This window comes from Polypterus senegalus, chromosome 2 (genome assembly GCF_016835505.1).
Source record: "Polypterus senegalus isolate Bchr_013 chromosome 2, ASM1683550v1, whole genome shotgun sequence".
NCBI lineage: Eukaryota > Metazoa > Chordata > Cladistia > Polypteriformes > Polypteridae > Polypterus > Polypterus senegalus.
The window spans coordinates 78505514-78518956 of NC_053155.1; the positions used below are offsets into that span (position 1 = coordinate 78505514).

General features: G+C 36.5%; 1 protein-coding gene across 1 annotated transcript in view; it reads right to left on the reverse strand.

The window, feature by feature from the left end:
• ilk (integrin-linked kinase) overlaps positions 1-13443 on the reverse strand; it is a 49557-nt gene that overhangs the window by 14555 nt on the left and 21559 nt on the right. The window contains exons 6-8 of the mRNA XM_039744042.1: positions 6177-6260; positions 4742-4827; positions 2240-2349 (exon numbers count right to left, since the gene is read on the reverse strand). Of these exons, the coding sequence (XP_039599976.1) occupies positions 2240-2349; positions 4742-4827; positions 6177-6260 (280 nt within the window). The remainder of the gene's footprint in view (positions 1-2239; positions 2350-4741; positions 4828-6176; positions 6261-13443) is intronic.

Genomic DNA, 13443 nt, shown 5'->3' on the forward strand with positions numbered 1-13443 from the left:
CAAGCAAGTCACGGGGCTACAAAGTGGGCCAGAGGCAGCAACATCAAGGCTTAACCAATAGGATTACTGCTTGCCAAAACAGTATACATCTATTCACCTTCCATATAAAGTGATCTCACCCATTAATTATAAGCACTAAAACATGGTCTTTGCATCAAAGGATGATTAAGATAATACAGGATTATGAAACTTGTGGAGAAAGCTCTATCAATCTAATGCAAAAAACCTCTTCAGCCTGAACCTTTCCAATTTTACAAATAAATTCCTTCCGCAACCAAACTTTGCTATCTTATAAAGCATAAGTGGTCCACCTTCAATCATATTTATAGAGCTGGCTCATAAGACCACTACTTACCTCTTACACTTAATGATACAGCACAAAAAGACAGACAAGCAAAATACAAAATCTGCTAGCTTGCTTGGTCATCATAAAATGGGCTCATGTATGGTTACATGGTACAACTAGTCCGCGGATCAGATATGGTGGAAAAGTGGCTTACGTTCTGAAGCTGATTCAAAATTTTCTCCTTCACCTCATCACACAGCCTGGACAGCGCTTTTTCGGAAAATTATTTCCGAATGGGAAATACATATTTGGGATCAATCATCCTCAGTATCTTCTGAAATCCTTGTTTTTGAACAGTAGCAATAGGAACCATATCTGCAATGTGGTAAGTCACGCAGCTGCCATTTCCTTCCATTTGGGGCTTGTCTATTCATATGATATGCAACAAGAGAACATTGCTGTCTACGTGGTTTGTTTTGCAGCAGTGTGCTTTGTTGCGTTTTGAGCAAAGGCCTTGCAAAGTTTGATACTTTCTTCATACTTTGTTACATGTTCTGTTTTCAAATGATTGACTATGGTTTGACGTGTTGCCCATCTTCATTTCTATTCCCTCTTGTAAAGTTTGCATACAACAGTCTATTCTTCTGTATTATTTTGTATACAGCCAAACCATTTCCAAACAATGGATGTAACATTTGTACATTTTTTGGCACTAAATCATTATGGACAACACTATGCACTTCTGCCTCCTTTTCTGCCACTGTTGCTAGGCAGGAGGTGGGCTTTAGTTAGAATATATCTCAGTATACAAAACCAACTTAATTGTAATAATGGGACAGAAATGGGATACCCTTGTACATGCTGTTTACTCACAACTAACAAATATCCAGATAATAATCTGTTACAAAAGACATCATCTAGGTAGAGATTCAAAGCCAGTCCATCACAGGACAAGCGGAGAGGGTAAACAATGGGGCAGAAACACTGGAGATTATCTGAGGAAACCAGGGAACAAAACAACAAGCACACTTACGTGAAAGCTAGGGAAGTAAACCGCTCAAACATGTTGCACACACTTCACAAAGTGAACAGACAGCTAGATATAAAGCTATTATAAAGTGTGTTGTTTAACCAGTTGCAGCTCATGCTGGCGCTTGTGACTGTAGCACAAGTATGCTATATACAACATTTGTTTTTTTGTTAAAGTAACATTGTATTTTAAAAGCTGGTTTGTGACAATACTTGTTTAAAGTGCTATATATAATGACGTTATATTAAGTAAAGTGGTGCTTTCCGTCTCTCTCTGATGTTGTCTCGCTAACTCTGCCTACCACTGCTGATGTCTTAAGTTCCTTTTGCCAACTTAATATATCTGAATAGTTTTATTTTCAAACGACAAACTAAAAAATATCATTCATATTGTGGCACTCAATATATTGCTCAAGCCTATTTGTCAGCTACATTTTGTTTTTTTTTTGTACAACATCACCAAATTTCAAACAAATCCATCAAGGCATGTTTGAGATTTTGGGATATTTAGTTTTTCTATTGTGGGTGGGCGATTACCATAAACATTGATATTTTGAAATGTCCTTTTTTAGTGGATATTTATTGGCAAATATCAGTTTTTAAGCTAAATGGCAAATAAGGTTTTTGTTGATGAGTGAGTGAATCAGTCAGTCAACTTTGCATTTTATAGATATTTTTTAGACAGATAAGCAAATAATTATATAATGGCCATAACAGAAAAAAAAAAAAATCAGACACTTCTTCCCACTTTGCACACAGGTAATGGTTGCACACCAGTTTTCAGCAAGACTAAATGATTCGATCAAAACACAAAATCCTAACGGAGCTCCTTAAATAAAGTATGTTCATTTGAATGATGCCCTAAGTTTACTGAGATAAATAAATCATCAATAATAAAAAACTAACCACAGTACTTTTACATACCTGAGTTTAGGGTATTCTTCATTGAAGTCTCTGCTTTTTCTTGTACTCCAGTCTCTAACCTTTAACACCTTAACTACAATATCATTTCCTTGCCATCGACCTTTCCAGAGCTACACAAAAAAAGAAAAAAAAAAAAATCAACCTATACAAGAAAATAATGTACTGAAATGAAAAATTCCGATATGCATATTTTTGTAACTGCTTAAACTGGTTTTTAAGTATCTATTAAGAACCATATACCTCTTCATATTAAACTTCTATTTGATCAATTTTATTTACTGAGTTTCTGAAGGGATGCCTAGCTGGTACGTGCACCACCAGTATGGCACAGGCCTGGGTAAAATTCTGCAAAAACACCTCCATATGAGAGAGATAGACAGCAAGGCATACACAATTCTACTATGTCAGAGATGGAAAAAGTTAACTTAGGATAGCAGAGCTGCTAAGAAGCAACAAACCCTGTCCATTCTTTGTGTCACACAAGGATAAAGCAGCAGCAACGGAGTAATGGCCTGGATAGACAGGTGTAACATTCTCCCACGACAGTTAATGGCAGATAACCTAAATAGGTGCCCAGAATATACAAATATATATAACAACTGTCAGAGAGGACTGTGTAAGAGGGGACAGCATACAGTCCTAGATATTCACCATTTAAAAGAAACAACTTGCCAAAGTTGCCAACTGCCAGTCTCTTAGGTACGACAGCACACGGTGCTTGAATACAACTGTGCTGCATCTTTAACTACACTTTGAGCTACATTATTTGTATGAAAATGTGCTATATAAGTAAAGGCTGTTGTTATTGTTAAGGACGGAAGGCCAGTGGCCTCCTGAGAGATGTGTGAGGTGAGAAAATAGTGTGGGTTTGTGCCGTTAAGAGGTGAATGAGCCACTCCACCACGTAAAGAAAGATCCAACATTCATATAGGAAGGCCCAGAAAGGCAGGAAGAAACTATTTGGGTTTTGTTTACTTTGCATTCTCCTTGTGTTTTTCTGAAATATATGTTTGGCGTTTTTGTACCCTTTCAAAGAACATTAGGTATGGAGAAATGCCACCAGGGTACTGTCCCATTACAACCGATATTTCAATAAAAAATTGTTACAACTGGAAAATTCACAGGGTATACTGTGAATTTTCACAAACATGACACTGAAAATGTGCATTTTATTTACTAAAAGACATCCATATCAGTAGAAACATTTCAGACTGAGAAAGCAACTAAAACTAACATAATTAAAGAGTAAAGAGAGTAACGGAATACACCACGAAGACAAATCATCAACTGATCCATTGTATGAACCCACTGATTCAGTTGCAGGGTCACAGGAAACTACAGCCTGACCCAGAAGCTTCTCATTTACTAAAATGGCACTTCAGAAATGTCTAACCAAGTTCCCCAGGGGTGTGAGAGAAAAATTGCTAATCTAAGTAGGCAAAGGAAGGATGTAAAAAAGCCATAAAGAGTGTGCTTGAACCAAAAATGCTTCATGCTGATTAATCCAAATGAAAACTACTTCCCTTTAAACTGCTAGTAAACAATCATAAAATTGTTTTATAAAACAATGCACAATTTGACAGACACTAATAAAAACTGAAATAAAGGTGAGCTTAGACTCAATTTTTTCTTAATTTGTTAAAAACATTTTTTTGTTTTCTATTTATACTCATACTGAATAGTTATAAATATTATACATATATTCAGCTTTGAAATTGTACAGGGTTGAAAATATTTTACTAGAAGAAGAAAAATGTATGAATCTGCTTCAACTAGAATTGAATACTGAAGTCAATTACTTTCCAATAGTTCAAAATAATCTCTCAACAAACTACATTTATTGACAAAGGCTGTATATACCATGTGTCAGGGTTGGAAGCTAGGAGGAGAGAAAATGGAATGCTCCGAGACTAAGAAGGAGACAAAATTTAGTTGAGGCCAGTTGAAATCACAGGCAGGTATTTGCTTTCATAGTAAAATGCTGAAGGGAGATATCTTTTGTTTGGGATGGACTGTAAAATTTGGAATGGGACCCACTGCCCCATAACCCCATCATCTAAAAAACAGCTGTGTTTGTGATTATGTACTTTGGAAATGTTTTTTTTAGCTTGTTTGGAAAGGAACTTGGGCTAGTTCTTCTTCTGGGACTGTGGTTAAGTTACTCATGGAACATAAATAAAACTAAAGAACTTTTGTTCATCATGTTACTTCAGTTATGTCACTCAATAAAACAGGAAGAAAATCTCCAACTGTGCGCTTTATGAGAAAACTATGAATTGTTACAACAATGTCTGACAATGTATTGCAATAAGACATATAGAAAAAGAAGATGTCTAAAATTATAATGAATAATTGTCAAACAAATGAATGAACTCATTTGAAAAAAAATTGTCCTCAATACAACATGCTTTACATTACTTTACTCAGAGCCCTGTGAACCAGTTTGTGTAATTCAGGTGTTGGTTCTTTCAACTATATTCCCCCATACAATATTCTTCATACCTCTCCAGAGTGGTTGTCATTAATTTTGTTGCTCAAGGAAAGTTGTTTGAAATCAATTCCAGCATGCTTATTTAGAGTTCCATTTCCTAGATGTATTAACCAAAAAAAAAAAAAATCACAACATGCAGAATACAAGAGTATGAGCGATCAAAAAAAAAAGAAAAAGAAAAAGCAGTACTACAAATAGATTAATATATACAATGTCTGGGAATTTTGTAAGTTGGACACATCTTTCCTACAGTAATCATAGTTAACATTGGTTAAGTTTAGTGTAGTTTTTTTAAAATCATTTCATTGCTTTGCAAAATTATATACTTATAGTAAAACACAAAATATTAAGTACAAATACAGTAGAATCCTGATTACCTGAGGTAATGTAGACTGATGCTACATTATATATCTGAAAATTCTGATTAAATAGATGGCCTCGGCCATTTCAGATTAAACATTTTTCCAATTTATATGGTACAGTATCACTTTTATGTTGCAATGTTCTGCAGCAGCCTCAGCATCAGACTACTTGCAGGTGTAGTGTGTTCCTGCTGTTCAATATACAAATGTTCTGTTTTTTCAATGGCATTTAGACCACTTGTATGAGATTTGTGGATATTCTGTGCAGTCCTCATTGTTGTATAAACACAAAAGTCCTAAGTGAACGAAACAGTACAGTATGTGTACATGGTCACTGCTGGTAATACATGGACAATAGCCCAGGGTTGCAGTTAGGGAGGGTTGAGTGAATCATGACTACATTCCCACAGTCACCAGCTTCTGTACTGCTTGCTTGGTACAGTTGAAGTTAAAAGTATAGCATTTATGCACTCAGCACTCTATTCATGGTCAATCTTTTATAAATTGTAAGAAAAATAGTGTATCACACTTAAAATTTCGCCTCAGATAATTCAGAACTTTGATTAATCAGGTTTTAACTGTATATGAAATCTGTTCACTTAGTTAACTTTTCATTTAAACTCAAAAGATAACCACTTCTCTTTGAAGATTAAACAACTGAACTGAAGTTAATGTGCTTTTCAGTCCAATACATCTCATCTAATCTTGCCATCCACTTTCCTTGGTGAGGGTTGTGGTAGCCCAATAAATATTTAATACAATTAGATTATTCATAAATTACATATGGGATGCATCATTATTACATACTTACTTCACTTTTATGCTAAATATGGAACCAATCTTCAGTGTTTCATTAGTTTATTAGGAAGAATGTGTCACTGAATGTAATCACTTCGGTCAAATATTTAATTTACATAGTGCTTAGTACAAGTTGTGAAATAAGAAAAAGACTATGAAAGTGGAAAGGGCTTCCACTTTAATAAGTGTTATTATCTGAATTCACAACCCAATGCATGCTTTCTATATGCCTAGGAATTTGTTTTTGTGCTTTTATTTATTTTTTAAAACTGTGTAAACATCTTACGTGGACGAGTTCGAGTTGTTCCCTTCCAGAAAGTATCCTTGTATGGGATCTTGGCAAGGCTCTGTCCTAGTTTCTCTGCCTGACCTGATTGGAATAAAAAGAAAGCACAAGATTAAAAAGAATGGTATCATAAAAAAATAAATAACAGTACAGATTGGAAGTTTGATCTCACAAGAACAAGTGAATTTATACCATCCAATCTTTTAGCATGATGTAGGAACATAATGCAATTTTAAGCTAATAATGCCTGAAAATAAAACAAAAAACAACTCACTTAAAATACAATTAAATTCCTTTCTAACATTTTACTGCAATAACAAGATATTTGTACCTACTGTACAATATACAGGCAACAATTATTTTAGCATTTACTGTTAAATTATTTCATTTATGTTATCTTTAGTAAAAGGGATGCAGGGCACCTCACTGCACATTGTTAAGAAACTGGCTTAAAAATTCTAAATACATTACACTAAGATGCATGTTTGGTAAATGAACTTCTGCTTTTGAAGGTTTCCTATGAAGAACATTATTTTTCTCACTGTTTACTGTGTAGCTTTCCTCTTATTCCTTCAAAGAAATGCTGGTTAGGTTAAAAGGCAAATGCAAACTGGACTTGTATGAGTGCAGGTCTATGCATTTGTGGGCCCTTCGATACACTGATATCATGTGCAGGACTGTTTTCTGCCTTTTGCTTAATACTGATAGCAAGACACTGAATTGGATTAAACAGATGTGAGAATTTTATGATCATTACCCAAGAACTGTAGTTAATAAAACTAACATGAACTTGAAGTCAGGAATTAAAAAAAATTCAAATGTTTAATTTCAAAGAATATCTATCTATATATATAATTCACTAAGGCAAGACAACCATGAAAAGCACGCCGGAAGGGGCGTAGATTCACTAAGCCGACAAGTGAGACACCTATGGCGCACGCAGGAAGGAGCAACGCCCACCAACTCCAAGACCATTGTATATGACGACTACTCGCAGGGCCACGCCCACCAAGTCGGACGCGAGGACACAGAAAAAGTGGCGTCATTTATATTCGTCTGTCGTGGAGGCCACATGCGGTGCAGGTCAGGTTAATGCCATGTTCATGTCATGCAGCTCCGAGCTATGTTGACTGTTCATAGAGGCATGTTTCTCGCGGAGGTGAATCGCCCTATGCAGCGTGTGAAACGGTTTGCGAGGGGTATCTCATGGGTTCTTTAAAACAAGCATTTACAACTGTGGTTAAAACACAATGAACTAAGCAGTCTACGAGTTTTCGGTTACAACGCATGACCGCTTGCACCATAGCAAACTGTTTTACACGCTACATACAGCAATTCGCATCCGCGACAAACATGCGTCTTCTTAGATGCTCCTGCAGGAACACGGAAGACGCTTTCCTGCCCACCAACACTCCTTTTCACCGCCCGCCTACCCTCACTCTCACGCATTCACACTGCCTACCCATGTGCCCGGACGCAAAAACTCACCGACCACCCAGTTAGCCCCTTTCGTCTGTGCTAGGAGTCCACATGCACGTCTAAGCCACATTGACTTTTCATTATTCTTTTCGGTTTCAACACTAACCGCGTCCACCATGAAAAACCATGCGAAAGGAACAACGAAGCCCCGCCCAGAAACTCTACCCCTCCTCCCACGTGCTCAGGAACGCACCTCAGACCACTGCCCGCCAAATCAAACACCTCATCAAACACATACTCACTTGCTTTGGTCTGTGCTCCGGTCCAAACCCAGCTGTGAGCCACGTTGACTATTCTTTTGCCCTCCATGGCTGCCGCTTCAAATGTATTTCATGGAAACAACACTTCTTTCAATGTTATACAAATTCCTGCTTCAGGTAACTGTTTGTTTCTGTCAGTCGGGTTTTTTTCGAGAAATGTCATCGACGAAACTGTTGCTCATAGCAAACTGTTTTACACGCTACATACAGCAATTCGCATCCGCGACAAACATGCGTCTTCTTAGATGCTCCTGCACTTTGTACACAAGTGGTCGGGTGTCTTCGTGGATTATATATATATATAGAAAGGCAGCCAAAACCGCACAAAGCAATGAAAAGTCTACGTGAGTCACAGGTACGGTTACCACTTTTAATACAAAAAAATAAGGGACGCATACTGCAGCGGGGGCCACATCCCTTGGGGGCCAAGACCACGGGACGCGCAATTTCATTCTCAAATATGGGACGATTCCGTATTTTATTCTGTGGGTGGTGGTGCATGGCAGTTCTTACTTAGTGGAGCGATTTGGATGCTTATTTCCGAAAATGAACGAGACTCCCGCCTGATAAATAGTTACACGGCCCAACAGCGGTCGGTGTCCAAATTCTTAGAGGGACAAGTGGCTTTCAGCCACGTGAGATTGAGCATTAACAGGTCTGTGATGCACTTGTATGTCCGGTACTGCACGCGCGCTACACTGAATGGATCAACGTGTGTCTACCCAGCGTGCGTAAGCCGTTGAACCCCATTCGTGATGGAGACGGTGGCTTGCGATTGTTCCCCACGAACGAGAAATTCCCAGTACGTGCGGGTCATACGCGCGGACTGATTACGTTCCTGCCCTTTGTAAAGCCCCCCCATGGTCGGATGACTTGGTGGATTATATATAAAAAAGCACCCAGAACCGCAAAGAACAATGAAAAGTCAACGTGGAAACCGACTGAGGCGGTGTTTGGAAAATTAACAGTCAACGTGACTCACAGGTGCGTGTGGACTGTACACAGACAAAAGCGACTCAGGTAGGGAGTTGGGGCGGCACATAAGCGGCAGTGCGTACTGAACGAGCGCCGTTCAACCCGTCCTTCACTTTGGAAGGAGAAGGTGCTCCTCCGGTTTTCAGTCACGGACAATTGTATGTTGCTTCGTAGCGTGCATTGTTGCAATGTTACTTTTCTTGGTGGTTTATTAAATTACGGATTTTTCAAATGTTTATTTTTTCCTCTGTGCTTAAAAATCATTTAAAAAGCGGCCTGATTATGCAGCGGGCTAGTTAGAAATATTTTATTGCATTGTACAGTGACAATAAAGGTATCTTGCATAAAATTCTACAATAATTTGCTTAAAAGTTTCCTTATAAATAAGCAACTGACAGCTAAACTAAGGAAATGCTTCAATTAACAGCGGTCTAACATGGTGAATGTTTTTTCAAAATTGTTGCCACATCTTCACTGAATTCAGGATCATATACTTGGAAATACTGGTGCATACTTAAGAAGGCTAAAAGAAACCAGTCACATTGAACAACAAGATTATGGTGTGTTTTTTCTGTTACTGTTAATTACAAGTGCAATGTTAAAGGTTTTTAGGGAAATGTATCCTAAAATATTTTACTAAATTACTGAAAAAGAAGTTTGTTTTTTCTAGTTTATGCATTAAAGAAATTCAGTACAATGTATCTACTCCTTTGGGCCCTTGAGCAAGGCCCTTAACCTACAATTGCCTCATCCTGGGTATGACGTTAATCTGCATCCAGCCCTGAAAGCAGGTCCTACAACTTGCAGTGAAAACTTGAGGGTTGATGGCAGGAATGGCACTCCAGCCACTGTACAAAACCTCACACTGTTCCAGTGTGATGCTGAGGCATCACCCGCTACACTTGGGTCCCAATCCAGGTGGCTGGACATGTGGTGGGTGCAGCAATGTACTATTAGTGCATGTTCCCAACTTCTCTCTGTCTATCTATCTATCTATCTATATAAGCTGGTATGGTGCCTGATTACTTTGTAGTTTTAAATATAGCTTTATTTGCACTAAACAGTTTACTTTTTACTTGAACCAGAAACTAAATGTTAAACTACTGGAACCAAATGCTGTCCTACTCAGTTTGCTTCAAGATGTTTAATAGTAAACAATATTGACCTCTTCAGTGATGTGTTGGGAGTTTATTTACAACAATCTAAAACCCATCTCTGGGTTTTCATTTTTTATAAGTAAGTGCATTCACTGCTTTATTAGTCTTATTGCATATTTTTTATATGTGAAAAGAAACCACATTTACAAAAACAATTTGCTATTGCTACGAACAATGCTGGCACTGGTTCAATGCACTGCTTGCAAATCTATTCTAATCAACATGAAGTGTGAAATGTATTGTATATTATTGAATACAAAATTGTTTTGCCACTGTCCTTGCAATTATTCTGTATGGATAATAATTAATATAAATATTGGAATTAATGATGCTGTGTGACAAACTGTGTTAAATCAGACAAATTACTATATACTAGGATGGTTCTGTGAAACAGAGAAACTACAGAACGAACATAGTTTTTAAAAGGGTTTCTATTTTTATGTCACAGACATTTGTCTGTTGACATTTATGGTATACTGTAACTATTGCACAAACCATTAAGTACAAAATGAATGGTCCCCCAACATGCTATAGAGTATTGAAGAGATGTGATTATTTATTCTGCACTGGTCACTTAGTAAAACTCTAAATACAATAACATGCATATCAGGCTAATTCAAAATAAGATAATATTCTGTATACAGCAATATTGGCAAGACACTGTAACACATCTTATACGATTTGTGACTGAGCTCACATGCTGCAGTCTTCTAAAAACTTAGTGAAAAAATATTCAGAAAAGTACTTTCTTTAAACAGTTGAATTACAGCTATTAACTCTTGACTTCTCTTCTGTATCGTTAGATCGTTGGATTTCCTCTGTAAATGCTGCAGTGTCTTGATAGCTGAAATCTATAATGCATTTGTATTTTCTTTATTTAGCTGACACTTCCTGTTCAAGGCTCAGGAATTCTTTAGCTTAAATCTATAAACCATTTTCTGTTAGGCAAAACCTCAAACAGAATTTCCCCTAGTTTACTATGCACTTTTGACTTTATTGTTATTATTATTGTTAGACACAGCAGCATTCCAAGCGAACCTTGCTATAAAGCATTCTTGCTTAATCACCCGTATGAAATCTACTAATTTAATGTGCATCCTCCCACATTTTTTCCAAGGAATATTCTGCATGAGCCTTGTCCTCATAATAATATAAGAAAGAGTTATTTTGTTGTCATATTTCATGTAGTTTTATATGTATATTGCCTTGGAATGGCTGTATTTTTGTGTGGCTATACAAATTTAAAAAAATTTAGAAGAAGAAAAAAATAAGCCAGATTCCTGACAGACTTATTTTATAATTACATTAGTCATTCTGGTCAAATATTGAAAAAGTTTCTACACTTTTCTTCACAAAGAAAATGATTTTTTATAGTTTTAGATACAATTTAAAGCATTGTTTTTCATCTTAGTTAGGAAGAGTAGATTAGTGCCTTCATTTGCAAATTGTTTGATGATGATAATTTATTAAGCCCAGTGCTTAAGGACATTATTGACAAGCAATGTCCAATCCTTAATGTACTGTATTTTAAATCAATTTAAATGAAAGACATGTACAATGCACAGTTTTAAAATGAACTGCACTATGCTTCGCACAGTCTGATGATAATGAATGCATGTTATCAATAACTGATACATTCCTTGACAGAGATATTAATTAATAGGTCCTGTTCCCATAAGTTCCAAAAATTACATGTTAAATTAGAGAATAAGGTCGGGAAATATTGATGAGTTCAAATTTGAATAACTGTGTACTTCCTACTCAACTCTCTTGCCCAACATATTAAATTAGACCACTTTGTTAATCATCCCAGAATCTTTCAGATATGTAGGAGTCATAATTACAAGAAAACACAAATATTTATTCAAATTTAATTTCTACTACATGACAGAAAGCATCAAACAAGATGTTAATAGGCAGTTATTTTACTTTTGTTTAGATTAGAAAATTAATACTATTAAAATTAATATCCTTACAACATTCTAATTTCTATTTTAGAAATACTTTTAAGGCAGAAATTGCATTGTTGGCTGCTTCAGTGCTTATATGATTATATATTCCAGCCCTTTTTAACCTTCATGGAAGTCGTCAAGGGTCTGCACCTTTGGAGACCTCTATATTTCATTCTTAGGTCAAGTACAGTCTGAAACATAGAATTCCTGAACCACACTATTTTATGTGCAAATTAAAAATTTGAAAAAGACCTGATCAACTTCCATAATATGCCATCAATTTCTACATTTTAATATATTTGTTGTAGAAACAAGGAGATATCAGAACCTTGATTTTGTGCTGCTTTAACTGCTACTTCTGGTTTGAGCTGCAGTAGTAACAAGCTGAGCTGGGCAGACAAAAACTAATTTTCACCTGAAACATGCTCCAGCTCCTCTCTGGGGATTGATAGGTACTCCCATGTCAGCCTACATATACAGTTCCCTCTGGATTTATTACCATTGTGGCTCTACATCAAAATTTGCAATGATTAGTTTATGGTCCAGCTTAATGATCGCAAGGCAAAGAATCACAGAATAAAATACATTTATGTTCACAAAAAAAAAAACAAAAAAAAAAAAACTTGTTTTTCTTCGTGTACATATTAGCCTTTATTATCAGTATTCATTATCCTCTTGGCTTCATTAGACTGAATAAAGTGCACACTGGAACAGTTTATATATGGTTCTGATAGGATTGGGGTTAGAAGAAACACCTCCAAATCTGAGGCCATGCCCCTCTAACATTGTGGTGCAGCCATATTAATTTGGTCCTTAACATTCAAAAAACTCAGGAGATGATAATTGATTTTAGGAAACAGTCACCTGCTTACCTATCACTTGCTTTAAATGTCTGAGCCACTGGGATAACAGAGTCATTTAAATTTCTAGATACTGTAATATCACAAAACCTTAAGTGGGACAGTAACATCACCTACATTATTTAGAAAGATCATAAGAGAATGATCAAGCAATACTGGTTCAATTCAACACAGCCATTATCAAGTCCATTCTGACCTCATATGTAACTGTCTGGTTTGGTGCCTGTGTTCGAACTTACCTCACACAAAGATCATTGCTGATCCAGATCACCCAGGGCATCACTTGTTCCAAAGACTTCCCACTGGCAAACGTCTTCATGCAGTAAAAGTTACAACAACTCATCACCTAAAAAGTTTTTTCCCACGTGCAGTTATTCTTACTAATCAGGTCCGACTGTGTACTCGGTATCTATATATACATGTACACTAGACTGCCTGGACATTTTAATTGTACTATCTCATTATTTTTTGTATTACCCTTGTATGCTACTGTATATCATATTTTATAATTTTATCTTCGTACATTTAGATTTTGTATTCTATGTTGTACTTGTATGTTGCACCGACACTATAAAGACAAATTC